Source organism: Rhinatrema bivittatum, chromosome 6, assembly GCF_901001135.1.
Source record: "Rhinatrema bivittatum chromosome 6, aRhiBiv1.1, whole genome shotgun sequence".
Classification (NCBI taxonomy): Eukaryota; Metazoa; Chordata; class Amphibia; order Gymnophiona; family Rhinatrematidae; genus Rhinatrema; species Rhinatrema bivittatum.
Window position 1 is genome coordinate 34,078,328 of NC_042620.1, and position 19,712 is coordinate 34,098,039.

Sequence of the window (19,712 nt, forward strand, 5' to 3'; positions counted from 1 at the left end):
AAACGCCTACTCGGCTCTTATTGCGAGGATGATGCCCTGGCAGGAAAGCGACAATTAGCTTCCTAAGCCCCTTAGTCATTCTCCTCTGAATTTTAATGGCATCACCTTTATCCCGAATGCCAGAAAATCGCCAAAAAAAAATAAAAAAATCTAAGATTTTCATGGCCGGCTAGGAGGGTGCAAGACAGACTTTAGAGCACTGGGTTGTGGTTTGTCAACGAGTACTGAACCCCACTATAAGAAAAGGACATTTTGTATGTTATTGTTGGTAACTCTTGAAGCATAAATGAAGAGAGGAGCTACAGAGCATCAGCTAAGGCTGCTTAAACTGTGTTTGTGTGTTGTTACCTTGTTTTATTGGGTAAGAGAGCTTTGTTTAATTTCAAATGCTAATAGTTTCCATAAAGCATATTCTCTAAAAGCAGAACACGGGAGACATCTTTAATGCCATCTGAAGCCTTTCTAAAGAGTTGTTTGTAACAAGATCGCTAAATGAAATATAACTGCATTCACCTCGTATTTTGCTTCCCAGAATCTTCCTGACCACTGCTAAGAAAGTATATTTCCTGTTTGGCAGGAGATCTCTAAACATATAAATCCTCCCTTTCTGAGGTTTGAGCTTCTGAAAAATAAGCATAATATAAGCCCAAAAGGGATTTTTTTTTTTTTTACCCTTTAAATCATTGTGCAGTCTACAGATCAAATATCTTGTGCAATACTAAGTACTTTGTCAGGCACTCATAATTCAGAGAAACCAGTTACGTTTAAAATAGTCCAGTATCCCTCTCGTATTCAGATTTGTCTTCCTTTTATGTCTGGTTTGGAATTTTAGGTCTGCACACAACTAGAAGTGTAACTTCGGGAAGCTTCGGTGCAGAGCCTCAAACTGCGGAAACTTTTAAAGGTAGCTCTCACGTGGGGAGAGTTGCAAGTATCACCAAGCATAGGCCTGCTTTATCTGCCTTGATAAACTGTGTGGTCTTAAAACTGGAATTTAGTGTTTGGGTCCTGGGTGGGGGAATCTGGGTGCTATCTCTGCTTCTGGTGGTACGGAACCGGTGAAGTTGTTGGCCTCCCCCGTGTTTCTGAGATGGGAAAGGGTAACGAGAGCTTCCTTTCCAGAATTCCTCTATCTGGATTTCGTAGCCAAAGATTAAATGCAGTCCTTATGAAAAACACTACTACTAGGTCCTTTCATTGATTCAAGCAGGAGGTGAGTGAAATAAAAAAATGCACTTATTCTTTTCATATTTCTTATTGATTTTTAAGGTGAGGTCATGCAAACCAGTTCTAATTCTCAGTCAGTGACTGGACAGTAACTGGGGCTGAAGTTTTGCCATTTGCACTACTGCTTAGGGCTTGCAGGTTTAAAACTTAAAAAATCCAATGCGTCTATGTGTCTTAGTTAAACTTAAACCTTAAACAAAGGAGACCGGTTGATATCTTAGACCAGTGGTCCCCAACCCTGTCCTGGGGGCCCACCAGCCAGTCGGGTTTTCAGGATATCCACAATGAATATGCATGAGAGAAAATCTGCATGCACTGCCTCCAAAATGTTAAAGGGAGCATACTTTTTTTTGGAAGTTAGCCTGCTAAAAAGGTAGGTATTGCCTACAATTCATTTGAATATAACATCATATGGGTAACCCACAGGTATAATACTGATGTATGAATAATATTAACCATATACCTGTATATATTTTAACACATTTTTATTAATTTTTTAATGTAATACAATTTTATAATTTAGAATCAAACTTTTAAAACAACATCAACACTCTCGCTCATACTACATTCACACATACTCAATCATATTGCACCAAAGATATTGCACCTATTTCTAATACAACAGTTTACCTATTGCTAACATATTAAAATACATCCATATATCATTTGTAAGTATTAAACACCAGATAGCACCAATATTCTATATTATATCTCACTTATTATTCTTTTACCAACAAATATCTTAGCCCATCTTCACCTATCCTTATTTTAAATTAGTTCCCTTTCATGGTTTTTCTATTTATAAACTCCCAAATTTAGTTCCCTTTCATGGTCTTTCTACTTGCAAACTCCCGACGAAAAGCTTCCGTTTCACCGAGGTGGTTTCCTCAGGGGATCATTATCAACTCATTTCTTTCACTTGAGACACCGGGAACCTTTCTGTTTGGCTCATAGATACTTGTTTCATGTGCTATCTATGATGAGACACAATCCTATGATTCTCTGTATAACTCCTTAAGTATAATGTTCTCAAATTCTTCCAAGCTTTACACAACCTTCCAATAATTTTTACATCCACTTCTTGTCTTATGCATTGCTGACTCCGTGAATCAGCATTTTAAATACTTGACATCCTTAATGAACGCCGCTCCTTCACAGACCTTCAATTTTAATATCTTTAAGCTCTTCCTGGAATGCGCCGTCAACTATCACGCTAAAGTCTCATCTTCTAGCGTGCCTTCCAAGTTTACTCCATTTTCTCATCAAAAACGCCGCGACTGCGCATTCCAGGAAGAGCTTAAAGATATTAAAATTGAAGGTCTGTGAAGGAGCGGCATTCATTAAGGATGTCAAGTATTTAAAATGCTGATTCACGGAGTCAGCAATGCATAAGACAAGAAGTGGATGTAAAAATTATTGGAAGGTTGTGTAAAGCTTGGAAGAATTTGAGAACATTATACTTAAGGAGTTATACAGAGAATCATAGGATTGTGTCTCATCATAGATAGCACATGAAACAAGTATCTATGAGCCAAACAGAAAGGTTCCCGGTGTCTCAAGTGAAAGAAATGAGTTGATAATGATCCCCTGAGGAAACCACCTCGGTGAAACGGAAGCTTTTCGTCGGGAGTTTGCAAGTAGAAAGACCATGAAAGGGAACTAAATTTGGGAGTTTATAAATAGAAAAACCATGAAAGGGAACTAATTTAAAATAAGGATAGGTGAAGACGGGTTAAGATATTTGTTGGTAAAAGAATAATAAGTGAGATATAATATAGAATATTGGTGCTATCTGGTGTTTAATACTTACAAATGATATATGGATGTATTTTAATATGTTAGCAATAGGTAAACTGTTGTATTAGAAATAGGTGCAATATCTTTGGTGCAATATGATTGAGTATGTGTGAATGTAGTATGAGCGAGAGTGTTGATGTTTTAAAAGTTTGTGATTCTAAATTATAAAATTGTATTACATTAAAAAATTAATAAAAATGTGTTAAAATATCTACAATTCATTTGACCTTTATTTCAAAATATTCAGGTGGATTAATCCTGCATTTAGTTGGTCAGATGTACTTAAGATACATTTATAGCTTCACTCCCCTGATAGGATTACTTGTTAAGAGTCCATAATGTAGCAGCTAAAGGTCTTTCACGTTCATATTCTTTCAGGTACTTTTGCTTGTATCTGGTGTTTCTGGGAGCGGTGGACACCAGGTTGATCCCTGTGTCGGGTCTTCTGTTCCCCAGATTGGCCAAGGCTGGTGATGGCTGCTGAGGCAGTGTTCAGAGCTTGTTGGGGCGGGGTTATTGGTGGCTGGATTTAGGGTCTGTGACTGCAGGGTTACAGAAGGAGCCCCACTATGTGCTCCATAGCTGTTGACTGTTGCTGCAATGGATCAGTTAAGTTGAGAAAGCGATAAAAAATGGGAAAGAAATCCCTAGGTTGTTCTGCATGGTGCCAGATCCCAATCCTAGTTTCAGGAGCTGGAAACCAAAAGGATCCGGTAGAAACTGATAGACCCAAAACAAAACAAAACAAAAAATTAGGATTTGGAGAAAAGAACATTATGATGAAAATAACTTACAGCCCAAAATACTCATGCTGTCCTATCTCTTTACTGTCCCTGTGAAGGAAGGTGATTTTGAATAAAATGAGATTATATAGTTCTATGTCAAAAAGGAAATACTTTGCTAGTGCTGGATTTACTCCCAGTACACCTTGGGATATTACGAGCCTATGCAGGCAGTGGGCATTTAAACCAGTGCTGACTCAACCTGTCCTTTTTGACTTGGACCTATATTGACAACTCTAACCAAATTGCCCATTTGCTTTTTTTTTTTTTTTAATCTATTTTTTTTTTGTCTTGCTTAGAGGATCAAATGTAAGAAAAGTGTAATTTTTTTAAGCCTAAGTGTGCAGGTGTAATTCTATGTCTTTATTGCTTCTCTCCTTGGGTAGGTAACCAGTTTTGTTCTGATGTGGATGGGTGCTTCTGTTCAAATCAAATTGCATGCCATCTCTGCTGTGCTGAGTGAGGCCTCCTCTGGAACTACCAAGTTTCTCACCGCAGTTGGCTTCCTCATCTTCATCCTGTCCACGTTTGGAGTGCTGGCTGTTCTGAAAGAGAATCCTTCAGTGCTTAAAGTGGTAAAGTCCAGCTTTCCTCACTTGAAACTGGTAAATCTAGGGTGGTTGACCAGATTAAGACTAGCCTTATTTCCATTGGGTCTAGGCTGGTGGTAGAGTTCCTGGAACATACCTAAATGTAAAACAAACGGAAGGGATTCAGGTTTCTTGATCCTGTGATGCTCCTGCCATTGTGGATCTTGCCGTTTTTAATCTGTATAGGCAGGATCGGCGTCTAATGCTGTGCGCCACCTTGCAGAAGACCTGGGTTCAATTCTCTGTTGCTTGGGGTGGCCGAGGGCAGGGATGCTGAGGAAGCAGTATTTAAAGTTTCTAGGGAGGGGAGACTGACACTTGGCTGCTATTCAGTGGCCATTTCCAGTGGCCCACATTTATGAAAGATCTGTTTCATCCAAGTCTGAATAAAGAGCTGAAAACCTTTCTGTTTTTGTTTTTTTATTTTTAAAAGTTTCCCAACCCTCTCCTGGGGGCACACTGAATTTTCCCGGTATCCATAATGAATATGCATGAAATAGATGTGCATAATTCATTGTGGAAATCCAACTGGCTAAGGGTGCCTCCAGGGGACAGTATAGGAAATGGTGGTTTAAAAAAACAAAACTGCTAATGGTTCAAGGAAGATGGCGACCGATTCTGATTATAATCCTACACGGTAAAGTCAGGAGGGCCATGTAGTAAAATGACTCTACTGCCCAATTCACCAGAGAGCTGTTCTGATGATGCAGCTGAGATGTTTCACATCCGTATACACGAGCTGTAAAGTTTTTCCTTGCTAAAGTATAATGTTTGACTTTAATTTCCTCTTTAGTTCGCAGCTTTGATGTTGATGCTCTTTGTGGCTGAGATTATAGTTGGCATCTCTGCCTATGAGTACAGAGATAAGGTAAGTTGTATTTCGTGATGATGCATGTTTTTTTTAAATCTTTTTTTTTTTTTTTTTTTGGAGTGGGTGTATTCTATTTTTAATAAATTAAAATTTCCTTGACACTGCATTTTGCTCTAGTTAAAAAAAAAAAAAAAAAAATCTTGCCCTGTTATGGAGTTGACATAAAACAAGTTTACATATATTCCATAATGCTTTAGAGAAATTCCACAAACTTTTTTTTTTTCATTTGATTACATACAAACATACTTATACCAGTGTGTTGTGGTTTGTTTGTTTTTTTCTCCCAGTGGGCATAAATATCCCTTTCTGAAACCAGTTTTATTTATTTATTTATTTATTTATTTATTTATGGTTTTTATATACCGATCTTCTTACATAATATGTAAATCAAATCGGTTTACAGGGAACAGTTGAAAAGCTTGCTTGTGGGCAATTACATATAACAAAGAACTTATTAGAGTAACATATTGTATAACTTTTTGAGTAACAATTAAACATAAGATAAAAATACATGGCTAAACATGAACATAAGAACAAAATATACATGGCATAAGAAATTCTTATATGTCTAAATCCAGGGGGGAGAGAAGAATAGAGGGAGGGGGATGGAGGGGTTATATAGTTGGAGCGGGGAGGATGTAATAAGGGTTCGTTGAAGCAGCTTCTTAGAAATCATGGAAATGCTTGGCTGAATAGCCAGGTTTTCAGTTTTTTCTTGAATGATTGGTGGCAGGTGACTTGTCTGAGTTCTGGTGGTAGTGCATTCCAAAGTGAAGGACTTGCTGTGGAGAAAGCCCTATTTCTTAGTGGAGTTTTGGTTTGAGGGATGATCAGGGTGTCTTGGTAGGCTTTTCTGATTGGTCTTGTTGATTTAAAGGTACGGAGTTGATGGGTGAGATCGATAGGTGCTATGTTGTTTAGGTATTTGTGAGTGAGGGTCAGGACTTTGTAGGAGACTCTGAATTTAATTGGAAGCCAGTGTAGATTGTAACGAATGGGCGTGATGTGGTCTCTCTTGTTAGAGTTGGTCAGGACCCTAGCTGCAGAATTCTGTACCATCTGGAGAGGTTTGATGGTGGAGGCTGGTAATCCGATTAGTAGCGCGTTGCAGTAGTCGATTTTGGTCAGGATAATTGATTGCAGGACGAGGCGGAAGTCGTGAGCGTGAAGTAATGGTTTAAGCTTTTTCAGTACTTGTAGTTTGAAAAAGCATTCTTTGGTTGTGTTGTTTACAAATTTTTTGAGGTTCAGCTGATTGTCTAGCAGAACGCCTAAGTCTCTTACGTGGGATGTATTTTTAAGGCTGTCTAGAATTGGTGTAAGTGGATTTTGATGAGCGGTGTCTTTTTGTTGTTGATCTGTTATAATGGGTGTGATCTCTCTTTGGATGAAGTTATCTTCCTGTGAGATGATGAGGTATTCTGTTTTGTCCTTGTTGATGACTAGATTGAGTTCGGTGAGGAGAGTGCTAATTTTTTGAAAGCATTGTTCCCAGAACATTAGAGATAGTTGAATGGATTTCCTTATAGGGATGAGGATTTGTATGTCATCCGCGTAAATCATGTGTTTGATTTTCAGTTTGGATAGGAGGAAGCATAGGGGAAGAAGATAAATGTTGAAGAGGGTAGGGGAGAGAGATGAGCCTTGAGGGACTCCCGTGTTAGAGCTGATTGCCTGTGATTCTTTGTTATTGATTTTCACTTTGAAAGATCTGTTGTTGAGAAATGAACAGAACCAGTCTAGTGCCGTGCCTGAAATAACGATTGCAGCTAATCTGTCAAGTAAGATAGTGTGGTTGACCGTATCGAAGGCTGCAGAAAGGTCGAGGAGAATGAGGAGGTGAGGTTGTCTTTTTTCTGAGCTTAGGAAAGCTGAGTCCATGAGGGATATCAGCAGAGTTTCTGTGTTTAGTGTTTTTCTAAATCCATATTGAGAAGGTGCCAGAATATTTTGCTATCCTTTTCAGGATGTTGCAGGTTTTTTGTCAAGAAATAAATATGAATATTTTTTCCTGCTTTTTAAATTTAAAGCTATTTTTTAAGCCAAGACACTTTTTGTTCATATGTGAAAACAGAAATAGCATTTTGGCCTTACGCTAGCGGAAGTGTCAGTCTTGCCCTGGACGAACCGTTTCCATGGTATAGTAACATGGATTTGACTCTTTTGTGCAGCTGCAACATGGTGTGCTGAAAAGCTTCAGAAATGTTCTCATGAAATATGGAGCTGATCATCAGTTGAGCAAAGGCGTGGATGTCCTGCAACAAAAGGTTAGTGTATGGGTATTTGTGTGAGATTTTCTACCGTAACTCTTTTTTTTTCTTAGTTACACCAACAGAGTAAGATCTGTAGTGATACTTGAGAAAAGCTTCAGACCCAACAGGAGTTATTGAGGAGTTTTCTGTTTCTCTCTTTGATTATAACTCAAAAGGTAGAAGATAACTTACATTTTTTTCCCTCCCTTGTGTTGATGTGGCTGTTCTACGATCTAGGACTTATTGAAGAGTGAAGAATTTCCTGTTTCTGTATGATAGCCTTTATCCTTACTGCTTTGTTCCCCTTGTTGAGAGAGGGTCCTGCTTTTGTGGGTACCGGGAGAGTTTTGTGCTTCCAGTGGGTTGCCGGTGCGAAGGCTGGCAGCCTCCCTCTCTATTGTTCCCAGTGTTGCTCAATCACTGTGTCAGAGGAGAGTGTCTGGTGCAGACCAGAAGATGTAAAGAGATTTAGATCAGGGTTCAAGGGGTGTTCATCAGTGATGAGAGCCCTGAGCACCTTTCACAGACTAGGAGAATTTGAAGTAGGACGATAAACCATGGAAGAGAATGCACTTGCGCTTGTGAAAATGTAGACCCATCTCCTACAAAGTATAAATGATGTCAAATAATTTCCATCGTAGAAGCTGGATTTAAGCTAGTTCTTGTTGGAATACCAGTCCCTGGAGTGGAGTGTCATACTGAAGTTCAGGTGTAACTTATTTTCCCCTCCCCACTCACTCCAGAATGGGCCTACGACTGAGAAGAGTTGATCTCAGAACTGATGCCAGGCAATTGGGCGCCTACGGCCAAGTGGAAAAACTGCACCCTCGCCCATTACACAACACATGACGCCACGAGTTGGGAGAGTGCTCAGTGTTTGTACAACAATGCCCATGGTGTCCTAAGAAAGCTATACAGCCTTGCACCCCTCTCCCCTCCTCACACGCAATTAAAAAGTATGCATTTATAATACAGATTTTACATGAAAAAGAACATTCAAAGCACAGTCTTCTGAGGTAAAAATATCAATTACAACATGCATATTATATTTACATGCACTGCTGAAGTACCAACCAGAAAACTCTGCAAAAAAAGCAAGAGATACTTGGAAGCTGTTGTGATCCGGCTAGGGAGTTAGCAATCTGTTAAGAAAGCTGGACGTTAGATGGGAGGAGCAATCTGAATGAATGGCTCCTAAGAAGGCGTCAGCTATCTTGTAGTGTCTCAGATTCTGTTATATTCCACTATGCTGGGAGTTAGCAATCTGTTAGGGTTCTCCGTGAGGAGTTAGCAATCTGTTATGAATCTGAGATAGTAGTGGTGAATCCATAGGCCGGTGGCAGATGACTACGCCCCCGGGAGGATATCCCGAGTGGCACCGCCGGCTAGGCTTAAGTATGGAGACAGACACACATTAGTTCTTTTATTAAACAGGTTTTTGGAAACCACCAGAGGTGGCAGTAGTGAGCTGAGGGGCTGTAGTCCCTCAGGCACTGGAACCGCGATCCAGGATGGCTGAGCTGTTGAGAAACTGTAGAAAGTGAGTAGGTAGAGTAGACAAGGTTCACGAACAGAACTAGATGACAAAACTCACGTAAGGTCTCAAAAAAGGTCAGGAGCTGGAAAGGTTTAGGCCCTCTGAGCGAGTACCTGGTTCCAGGGAAAACTCTGAGAGAGCGATGGTAACTCACAATTGTTTGTAGCAGTGATCGCTTCCAGGCAGTAGAGAATCTTCAGAGTGTCCAGGAACATGGACCCTCGAGGAGCGAGTACCGGTTCTTATCTGTAATCTGAAAGAAAAGAAGAGAGCGAGGCCCCCGAGGAGCGGGTACCTCTGATAAGTCCGAGGAGGCAGAGTAGCTTGGGAGTAAAGCCGAAGCAATCCCCTTGCTAACTCAGTTAGTGAATTAGAGACCTTTAAATATTGGAAGCGGATGATGTCATCTCAGGGGGACGCCCCTGAGGTTTGCGCCCTTGCTGGCACATCAATCGGAGCGCGCGCGTCCTAGGTCATCAGGCAACATGGCGGATCTGCAACGTCGAGCTGGTCCGGGGACACCGGAGGGAGACGGCATGAAGACGCTGCGGCAGCCAGCCGTCCATCAGACCCGGAGGGAGTCACCACAGAGGTAAAGAGGGCGAAGTGAAGGCGTCAAGCAGCGACAGACGCAACAGAAGCCATATGGTGTTAGGCCTACTGTACTGCATCTTGGGCATGGGCATGACCCTCAGAGAGCCACTCAAAGAGCAACAACTCTACCAATGAAAGTTAATACTATAAAAATTACACCAGGCCTAAAATAGTAATAAACCCCTTATTAGGAAAAAAGAACAATCCAAGCTGCTATAGATCCCTACATAGAAACTACACACTAATGGAATAACTCACTTTAGTCACAGACAGATCCTCAAATACAGAATAAAGAGACCATACAGTATAAACAGAAATGTACAGACAAAAACTGAACTGGAAACTGCAACAAGCCAAATCTATATGCACTGCAACAATGTCAAAAACAGAAACATTACCATTCCTCAAAACAAAATTAGTAAAACCATACCAATAAAAAGAATAATTAATGAATGAATAGAATAACATTCAATAGTTAAAAACTCATATAAAAATCTTCCAAACATCAATAAAATTTCAAAACAGTAACATCAAATAACATCCAACAATTAAAATAAGGATTTTAAAAAAATTCCCTTTAATCCATGGGCATTGGACTACTTCCACAAGGCTCGCTCCTCCTGCTCAGCAATGCGGCCCCATCGACATTAACGGTGTGGTAAATGTGGCCCTGCCAGAATTGGCAGCGTGGCAGTGGGGCCACGCTGCTTTTCCATTTACTAAGGCTATGCTGACCACGCCGTTGATTTTGAGGGGACCGCGCTACTTTTTCTTATGCTGTGTATCCGCCGGCCGCACTGCTCTCCTCCTGCATATGGCAGCGGTAGCGGCGCCTATGACCATGGTCATATTGGCCATAGTCATACTACAGCTCTGGTTGATCTAATTTTTTTTCCTCCAGCTAGCCCCTTCTTAGCAGTGAAACCTTGAAGAGGGACTACCCATGTTTTTATTACCTCTATCCAAACCCAAGTATTGAATTTTATTTTTAATTTTCATATAGTAGCTTACATTAAAATAAGACCTTGCAAGGTTTTATTATTCCAGCTGTTTGATGCTTGGCTTGAAGACTAAAATTTGGTATTGCATACACATCTAGTTAAATTTTAACATGATTTATGAAAGTCTCCATCGGTAAGACTGCCAGCTTCAAGAAAAAAGGAGAGAATGTCATTTGTTTAGCTTGGTGTGCAACTTTGGGGCTTCCAAGACAATCTAGAAGGATCAAAAACACTATCAATCAGTGGTACAGCACACTTGTAAGAATTTGTCTTGGTTAATGCTAGGGTAACAAATTCGGTGCATGTGGAATTTTTGTATGGATCCAGATTATAAGCATTTGCCAACAGGATGGCTTCATTTTTCTTTTTGTGAGGGAGCCTTCTGTCTGCAAAATATCTATGTATTACTTAATTGAAAACACAGGGGGAAGAAACGCAATGGTTTTGTTCTCATTTTATGTTGAAATAAATGGTGTAATCCTTCTAGAACTTTCAATAAAAGTGCATGCCAACATCTGAAAGCTTTTCAGAAGATTTGAAAAAGAATCTTAAATGTTTCATGGTCAGTTATGAGCATGTAAGGGGGAGACGTGCTAGAGAGGGTGAACTGACATTGATCTTGCTGGAATTAATTCTTGTATTGGATTCTATTTCATCTGGAAAAGTAGGAGTTAGGATGGTATTTGGGTGTGGGGGAAAAATGGAGGGACACTTGATTATGTGGACAAAAGATAAGTCTGAGTAATGACAGATCATCCAGCATACCTCTCTGCTTCAACGGCAGGGAGAATGAAGAAAAGATTTATATTCAGACAACAACCAACAAGGAATGAATTACATAGTCTGGGTAAACAAATAAGCATGGGTGTAGCTTGCTTGTTACAGTGGTTACTACCCCGAATCAATTAAGCCTGATACTTCACTTGGAATACATATCTAGCACAGCTCACTGCTTCAACGGCAGGGGGAATGAAATAAAGAGGATTTATATTCAGACGACCAACAAGGACTGAATTGCACAGGCAGGGTAAACAAGCGTGGGAGTAGCTTGCTTATTATGGTAGTTACTTCCCCCAAACCAATTAGCTAGATACTTCACTTAGATGCAGCTCCAGCACTGCTGTCTGCATCGATGGTGGGGGTGGAAGAGAATTGGAACCAAAAAGTTACTTATAAGGGCCAAGAGTAACAGATAAGTATGAAGACAAATAGCTGTGAAAGTTTGCTGGGCTGACTGGATGGGCCGTTTGGTCTTCTTCTGCCGTCACTTCTATGTTTCTATGTTAACATCCTCATTACATTAACTCAGGGCATCCCTAACCACTGGAGGCCAAGAAGATGCAAATTTCTCATGCATATTATGATGAGGCTCACTGTTTGCCCAGCAGGGAAAACCCAGACTGGGTTACTCCAGGGAGAGCCAGAGGCAAATACAGACAGCAAAGGCCTCAGAGACAGGAGAGAAACTACATTTCCCAGGCTCTTAGAGCCTCTGAGAGACCAATGGGAAGAGGGAGAGAGGGCTGGCCATTCATTGAGGGGGCTGGGGTGGGGGGATTGTACACACACAGGTGAGCCCTGGAGTACAGAGGAGGGAGTTTAAATTGCCAACCAGCCTCTCGGAAGGGGAGGAGGATGTAGAGGTGGATTGCCTGGAGATTATGGAAGGTGGACTAAGGGCAGGGTCCTCTGACTGTTTGTTTTTTTGGCTTTGTATTGTTTTGGAGGACAGGGAAGACTGTTGCCTGAAGCACAATGGTGGGGGAGTAGGGGTGACTTGTGCTACAGACTGAGGCCTTCTAAAGGTGTCTTAGTGCAGAGACTTTTTTTTTTTTTCTTTTCTCCCTATGACTTCGTGGGCTTAAATTTTTGGTTTGTTTGTGAGCTTTTTTTTTTTTTGTTTGCTAAAAAGAAAAGTGTGAACAGAGCTATTGCCCTGTACTTTAGGGAGCATTTGCTGTGGTGTCGTGGCATCTTCAGACAAGGAGAAACATTGACACCCCCCCCCCCCCTCGGGGGATGATTGCAAGGAGAATAATCACTAAACAAGTCTTTTGAGTTACTGTTTGGTGGCCTTTTTATTTCCCGGAGCTGAGCCCCGGGAAGACTGCTCCAGGCAGGGCCTTACCAAGGTGGACTATTTGCTAAACCACGCAGTTCTCTTCCCTGCCTGGACCCCAAAGACGCTGTTGCTGGATAGTCCTGCTTACGGAGATTTGGGATGCCTACAGCCAAGGCTCGGATCTACTCCCGGTGTCTACCTCTGGACAATATTCACTGGGGATATCCTGAAAATCCGAGAGGCTGTGGGGTCCCCAGGGAAGGTTTGGGAAGCCCTGGGCTGGGCTGGGGGGGGGTTTACTCCAGGACAGAGTTGAAAACCTCTCTCTTAGAATATAGACATGGTGAGCCTTTCCTAACTGCTTAATGCTTTTAATCCAGTTTCAGTGCTGTGGTGCTCAGAATTACACGGATTGGCTCAACAGCACCTACGGTTTCTCCATTCCACCGAGCTGCTGCAAAACCATGCAGGAGAGCTGTGGAACCCAAGACACCGGGGATATTTACCCACAGGTATGTGGAATCGGCCTCTAGCAATGACCTGACCATTGCACCATCCGTGTTCCCGTAGGGATAAATGGAAGGTGCTGTTCTATCCCACCCCAACCCTCCGTTATTGTCTGGATATTCTTTGATGTTTTCAAATCTTTGCAAAAATATTTAACCCATAGGCTTTAATGCAATGATTTTGGCATGAAAGGCAGAAAGTACTAAGATTTGCCATTTCTGTAGAATTATTTTCCTGGACAAAACTCGCCAGTATTTTTTTTTTTTTTTAAATACTTTTTATTTTGTGTTATTTTCCAGTTTTTGTGGCTCAGATTTATGAAATTTAGATTTTGACTCAACTTTTCCCTACAAAGCAAGAAGCCTAATCCCTCTCTTGCCGGTTTCTCTGCAAATATGATCAGATCTCCTGTATTTTATGATAGCCAGAGATCTCTCTTTTCAGATCCAGTTATTGAAATCCATCATGCAAGATCACTATCATTTGTGTTTAAAATAAATTATTCAGGTCACTTGTTGTTTAGTGGTTTAATATACTAAATCCAGGATACTGTAGGCTTGATTTGCAATCAAGAATTCTGTTAATCAAATATGGTCCCACTGTAAAACATCAATAAAGCTTCCCTAATGTTAGAGCGAGAGGATTTCACTGGTTTCTGGCCCATGTGGTTAGATCCAGTGGTGTGCCTGCTGCCCGGCCACCATCCCAAAGTGTGGGCTTTGTCACTCCATTCCCTTTGCAACCTGATCGGGAGGATCAGGGACGCCGGTAACTAGATGACGCTTACTCTCACGTATCACGCGACAATGTGGTCCAGCATCCTAGTTAAGACCTGTTCTTTGTGAAAGGCCTGTTAGAGCTGCATTTGGCTAGGGCCCTACGGGGAGGAGGGGGATGGTGGTGCGCCTGAAGTCGTCATGAATCCCCATAGTGCCTCCTCCTTCTTCTTCTGGCATCCTTGTGTAGTAGGTAAGCTCTCTGTGCTTCTCTCCCGGAGAAGTATCTGCAGTTCTTTCAGGGATCCTAATTCTCTGTTAGAATGAACTTTTTTTTTTTTTGACTATCCTAGCATAGGTGTGGTGGGATCCTAGCACTCCCCTGACCCGGGATAACGAATTTAGCTATAAGCCAAAGGGGCCCTTGCACACCTACTATGGCATGTTCTTGGTAAAACCAGACCCCTGATGAGTTTCAGAATCTGACCCAGTTAGTGTGTTTTGTGTAGGTAATAGTGAGCAGAGCTAAACTACTTGATTCTGTCTTCACTATAGTGCTGAGAAATGTCAAACCCTACTCCCAGCATTGCCCTTTATTCTCTCCTAAAATGTAAGTGCATTATAAATTTTGTTTTAAGTAGCCAGGGTACAGCCACAAGATAACGTTGACCCGTCCCTTAATCTGATGAGTACCAATTTTGTGTCTGGATTACTTGACCTTGGGTAACCATGTTGAGCATCTGACTATTTCTGGGTGCCTTCTGCATAGAGGGGAAACCTCTGTAAAAATAGTGTACAATTTTATTTTTTTTAATGCTGCTGTGCTGGCAAATCTACTGTGGCTTGATTGTTACAAACAGGTGAGCCTGTCAAGATGGCTTCCCATTTAAGCTTCAGTTACAATGTGTTAGAACTTGCAGTGGCTTTTAACCTAGTTGAAGAGGGCACTTGTCAGCGTCAACAAACACAATGTGTCACTTGCTGCAACCAGTCTTGCTTGTCAACTCTAGGCTTGCTTTTTTTTTTTTTTTTTAACTTAAGTGAAGATGCAGTGAAATCCTAGAGTATCATGGGGACTAGTTCAGTGATTCTCACCCAGAGTAATGGATCTGTTCTTCTAGGGATGTGTTAGTAAGATGAGCAAATTGATTCAGCGGCACGCCGTCGTCGTTGGAGGGGTTGCCATTGGCATTGGCTTTGTGCAGGTATTGTACAAATTTTTGAAACAGAAGAATTAAAGGCTCCACCAAACATTTTACAATTAAGACACAGAGCAGCCCATTTCTCTTGGTGCACACTTATTGTAGATGCTTTTGAAAGGGTGGATGTGGAGCTGCTTTGGCGGGAAGCTGAGCAGGAAGGGGTGGGAGTAGATGCATGTCTGCTGGAATGGGGTACAAAGTTTTTCCTCCCTTACATGGCCGCCTGTTCTGGCCATGATTCTGTTCTTTTTCCATGGGCAGGTGTAAGGTTTCCGGCTGCCCTGATTGGCTTTTAAACATTTTGCCCTTTCCCCTAACACCAGCGCTGATGCCACCTTCCAGGCCTTCATCATAGTATGCACCTGCTTGGCCTCTGAACCATACACTGGACGGTTGCACAAAAATGCCTGAATAGGAGGACGCCGAGCTGCCGTGTGCTTACAGCCCTGCAGTGACATGGTTCTGTCTGCTGGACTAGGCCTTACCAAGCCTGTGCCAGCACATGTCAAATAAGTGCTGTGCTGTTCGCTGTAAGGAAAGCAGCTAATTACGACCAAAGGATGTGGGCCTAAGTCAGCGAGACGTGAAGGCGTCTCGCAGGACGTGTTTGTGGGTTTCATGAGAACCAACTACAAAGGAGAATGCAGAGACTGATAAGAGATGATCTCTGTCTTCCTGCAAAGTATTGTGGGAAGATGAAAATAGAATGGAAAATTGGACCCGACAGAAAGGAAGGAGGAGAACAAATGTTGGGGTGCAAGTGGTCTAGGGAAAGGAAGCCAGGCCAGAATGACGTATTTAGAAATGATCAATACTTGGCAATGGTAACTAGAAAAAAAGGTATATAAGCCTCAAAATATTAGGACATGAGGAAGGCAGAATTGCAAGGTGTTCAGTGTTCCTTACTGACCCTGTACTCTCCTTCCCAGACACTTACCGTATTTTTTGCTCCATAAGATGCACTTTTTTTTCCCCAAAAGTGGGAGGAAAATGTCTGTGCGTCTTATGGAGCGAATGTAGCGTCTCTCCCTCTCGCGCGCCATCCCCTTCTCCTCCTCCCAACTCAGCCCAATCAGTATGGCGCAGGTCAGACATCAGCTGTTTGAATCGCATGCGCTACGGAGGCCCGTCCAGGTCAGACGGCTGGCATTTGACCTGCGCCACGCCGGCCTTCGCAGTGGGATGCACCCCGGGAACAGCAGACCGGCAGGGAGCTGTTTGAACTGGAGGGGCCTCCGTAGCGCACGCGGTTCAAACAGCTGATGTCTGACCTGCGCCATACTGATTGGGCTAAGTTGGGAGGAGAAGGAGGGGGACGGCGCGCAAGAGCGAGAGACGCTACATTCGCTGTTGTTTGACCTGCGCCACGCGAGCTCCGCAGAAAGATGCACCCCGGGAACAGCAGACCAGCAGGGAGCTGAAGCTCTGCCGGCAGATACATGGCATCAAAGTTAGTACAGGCCATGTCTTTCTCATTTGTTTAGATATATTAGATGTTTCATGCATTTGACCTGCGCTACCATACTGATTGGGCTGAGTTGGGAGGAGGAGGAGGGGGACAGCGCGTGAGAGAGAGAGAGATGCTACAAAAAAAAAAAATGGACTCTGAGACTTTCAGGGTAAAGCACAGTTTTTTAAGTTTTATAACTCGTACACTCTATGGTAACAATACTTTTATTACTGGCCTTTCTTCTTTCCAGCTTGTAGTAAGCTTCCAAGTTCTCTCCCCCTGTTGATTTGTAACTTTGACTTATTCCTACCTATTGTTATCTTTCGTTTACTTGAATTTGTTTACTCTAGTTTTTCCCTTTGTTAAACTGTAAACCGATCCGATATGGTTATTTACTATGAAGGTCGGTATAAAAAACTGTTAAATAAATAAAAATTAGCTCCAGGGGGAGCTCCGTACAGAGCCTGTCATGGGGACAGATTTTTTTTTTCTTATTATTTTCCTCCTCTAAATCCTAGGTGCGTCTTATGGTCAGGGGTGTCTTATGGACCGCAAAATACGGTATATTGTGATGGGCCAGTCATTTGTTTACCATAATAAACATTTTACTAAAGTTCTAAATTTTCTCTTAGTCTCGTGTCTGGCATATTGGGCAAGAGCCATCCAGCCTCCTCCTCTTTACTTTTAAATGTGAGCCCTAGGAAGAGGGGATGGCAAGGTGGCAACACAGCTGCCGAGGGTGATTAGTGAGGGGGCAGAGGTGAAGAACTCGGGCTGGGGGCAGCAGCAGAAGGCGATTCTTGCTGCCCCCTGCAGCTAGCCCCAAGGATTGCATCATCCCTAAAAAGAAACATTCAGACACAGCCAAAGTTTTGGATATGGGCTTCAGAGATGGGGAATACAGGGGAGAGAAAGGAAAGTTGGTGTGTGCACCACTCCCTACCCACTATTACAGGACTGAGCTTCGCCAGTAGTTTGTTTGGTTTTTTTTTACTCGCTCTGGGCTGCAAGGTTAGGGTGAGAAATCAACTTAAATTAACTAAATGGCAGGTGTTTCAGCTAGGATTGGAAAAAAAAACAAACAAACTAGAAACTTTGCAAAGCCATATAGACAAAGTCACATTTTTAATAAAACATCTTGCTTTCACTCACCTGTGTCTCATTCCCACACAGCCATTTCCATCTGTGCCTCCTTTGCTCCTCCCACCTTATATCACTCCTGCCCCCGAGACTCTGCTTCTCTCAGCTGTGAGCAGGATGGGTGCTGCTCAGGGCCCACAAAGTCTCTACTCCTCTCGGCCGTGAGTGGGATGGGCTCCGCTCGCGGCCCCCACATGGCTGCTCTTTGCTGCCCCCTAATAGATGGTGCCCTAGGCGGCCACCTGGTTCACCTATTGGGACCTGCCAGTTGCCTTCTGGCCAACTCAATAATCCTTTCAGAATTTTTCAGGAAGATCCCTGGGTCCTCCCCTGTGACATAAAGGATTCCCCTGGGTTGTGGCTGCTTGCACGACTTGGGCAATCTGTGCCAGTGTCCCCTGTTGCTATGTGAACTGTTCATGTATATTTTGCACAAACATCCGTAGCAGCTGCTGCTGCCCTGCTTCTCCAACTGTGCAAGTGCTAGGATAGGAGAAAAGGAAAAGAAAATAACCTTTCTGGCTTGTTCACTTCTTACTAACTGGGTATTCCCTACAGGTGGGGCCAGCACCCTTGGCTTGCTATAACAGATTCCCAGGCTGTGCCTGCAGCAGGTATCTGACAAAACAAAAAAAAAATGTCTCTGTGGGCTCCTGTCTGTGCTTCATGCTTAGAACAGGGACCCCATTTCTGCCACCATAGGTGATTGCTCAGGAACGTCCACAGGTTGTGAAACAGCCAGGAGTCCAAAAGCAAGGCCAAACTGACTGGTTCCACACAAACCTACTTTATTTGCAAGCAAAACCAAAAGTGCAGCACAGAGGCTGCTTACCTCAGCCGTCTCACCACAGCCAAAACCGTACAGTTCTTACTTAGGCTGGCTTCCCGACTTCTCTCTGGGGTCTCCCCAGCCTTCTGGGCCTTGTCGTCTTATCCATGGCTACAGGGATCCTCGCTGGCCCAGAATCCCTTGCTGGGTTGGCTCTTATGAAGGACCAAGCCAGAGAGCTGTGGCCGCTCCTTCAAAGTGTTCTAAGGAAGCTTCTTATACACTGCCCCAGTACCTGAAGGAAGCTGCTGTAGAAAGATGGGAGGGTCAGAGGAACGGGATGGGATGAATTCTGGGAAGAGTGCTGAGGTGGGTGTGGAAAAGAAGTTGGTGGGCTCAGGCTTGTGAAGAGGAGAGACAGCAAGGAAAGAAACTCCCTTTTTAGAGGAGAACATTCAACAAATGTTCTAGATTACTTAAATTCACTCATCCCTAAACTTCTGAAAAACCCTAATTTGAGCCTGTACTTCATTTCCATCTGTTTCTGTTGGGCTTATAAGGGGGATTAGAGGGACATGTCATCAAGAAACTAGAAGATTCTCCCCCTTCACCACCCCCCCCCCCCCCCCAAAAAAAAAAAGTGTGTAAAAATCCTTTGCTATACAATTGAGTCATTCATGTTGATTTTCTGTTTCCAGGGAATATGTTCACTATGAACTGGACTGAATTACAGTATTTCTGATCATTTTAAATCTCCTTAAAGGTTCTGGGATATGAAGGATTGTAATAAGTGGAATAGCCAATCAAGCGCAGAGACTTGTAGTCGGCCCAAACAATTTGAAAGCGTAAGTGAGGGAAAGGTGAACATTGCTTTGCTAACTCAGGTGTCCTGCATCGGCTTGGAGTCTTTCATAAGCACCTCCTCTTCTATTTGTTTGATTTCAGTTTTTGTTCTCTCTCTCTCTAGGTATTTGGGATTATAATCTCCTATCGAATAGTAAAATTACTTCAAGGAAACTATGATGTCGTGTAAACTTCAGCGATGTGCCACGTCCATCTTCTATGGAATTCCTGGGATTTGTACTGTATCTTTTTTTTTTTTTTAATTGGCTCCTCAAACTTATTTAAAAATCTTTATCCACTGCAACCTATAAAGCATTGTTGATAGACTTAATATTTCTTACAATAAAATGATGAGAATCTAGAGGGTCATGA

At 42.5% G+C, this 19,712-nt stretch overlaps 1 protein-coding gene across 4 annotated transcripts; it reads left to right on the forward strand.

Moving 5' to 3' along the window:
- Window positions 1-56: 56 nt before the first annotated feature.
- Window positions 57-19,701, forward strand: LOC115093466 (CD63 antigen-like). Of its 4 annotated transcripts, XM_029605231.1 has the most exons (8): window positions 57-361; window positions 833-1,213; window positions 4,193-4,381; window positions 5,190-5,264; window positions 7,439-7,534; window positions 13,094-13,225; window positions 15,058-15,141; window positions 19,465-19,701. In XM_029605231.1, the coding sequence occupies exons 3-8, from the start codon at window positions 4,211-4,213 to the stop codon at window positions 19,528-19,530; spliced, it is 624 nt and encodes a 207-aa protein (XP_029461091.1). In that variant the 5' UTR covers window positions 57-361; window positions 833-1,213; window positions 4,193-4,210; the 3' UTR covers window positions 19,531-19,701. The 4 variants fall into 4 exon arrangements, with proteins under 4 accessions (XP_029461091.1, XP_029461089.1, XP_029461090.1 ...); XM_029605229.1 differs by lacking the exon at window positions 833-1,213; XM_029605230.1 differs by lacking the exons at window positions 833-1,213; window positions 15,058-15,141.
- Window positions 19,702-19,712: the final 11 nt, after the last annotated feature.

Coding starts and splice junctions, on each gene's coding strand:
- LOC115093466 (XM_029605229.1), top strand. CDS start 287: ATGAAGAGAGGAGCTACAGAGCATCAGCTAAGGCTGCTTAAACTGTGT. Junction 7,535..13,093: donor TGGATGTCCTGCAACAAAAG/GTTAGTGTATGG, acceptor CTTTTAATCCAG/TTTCAGTGCTGTGGTGCTCA. Junction 15,142..19,464: donor TTGGCATTGGCTTTGTGCAG/GTATTGTACAAA, acceptor CTCTCTCTCTAG/GTATTTGGGATTATAATCTC.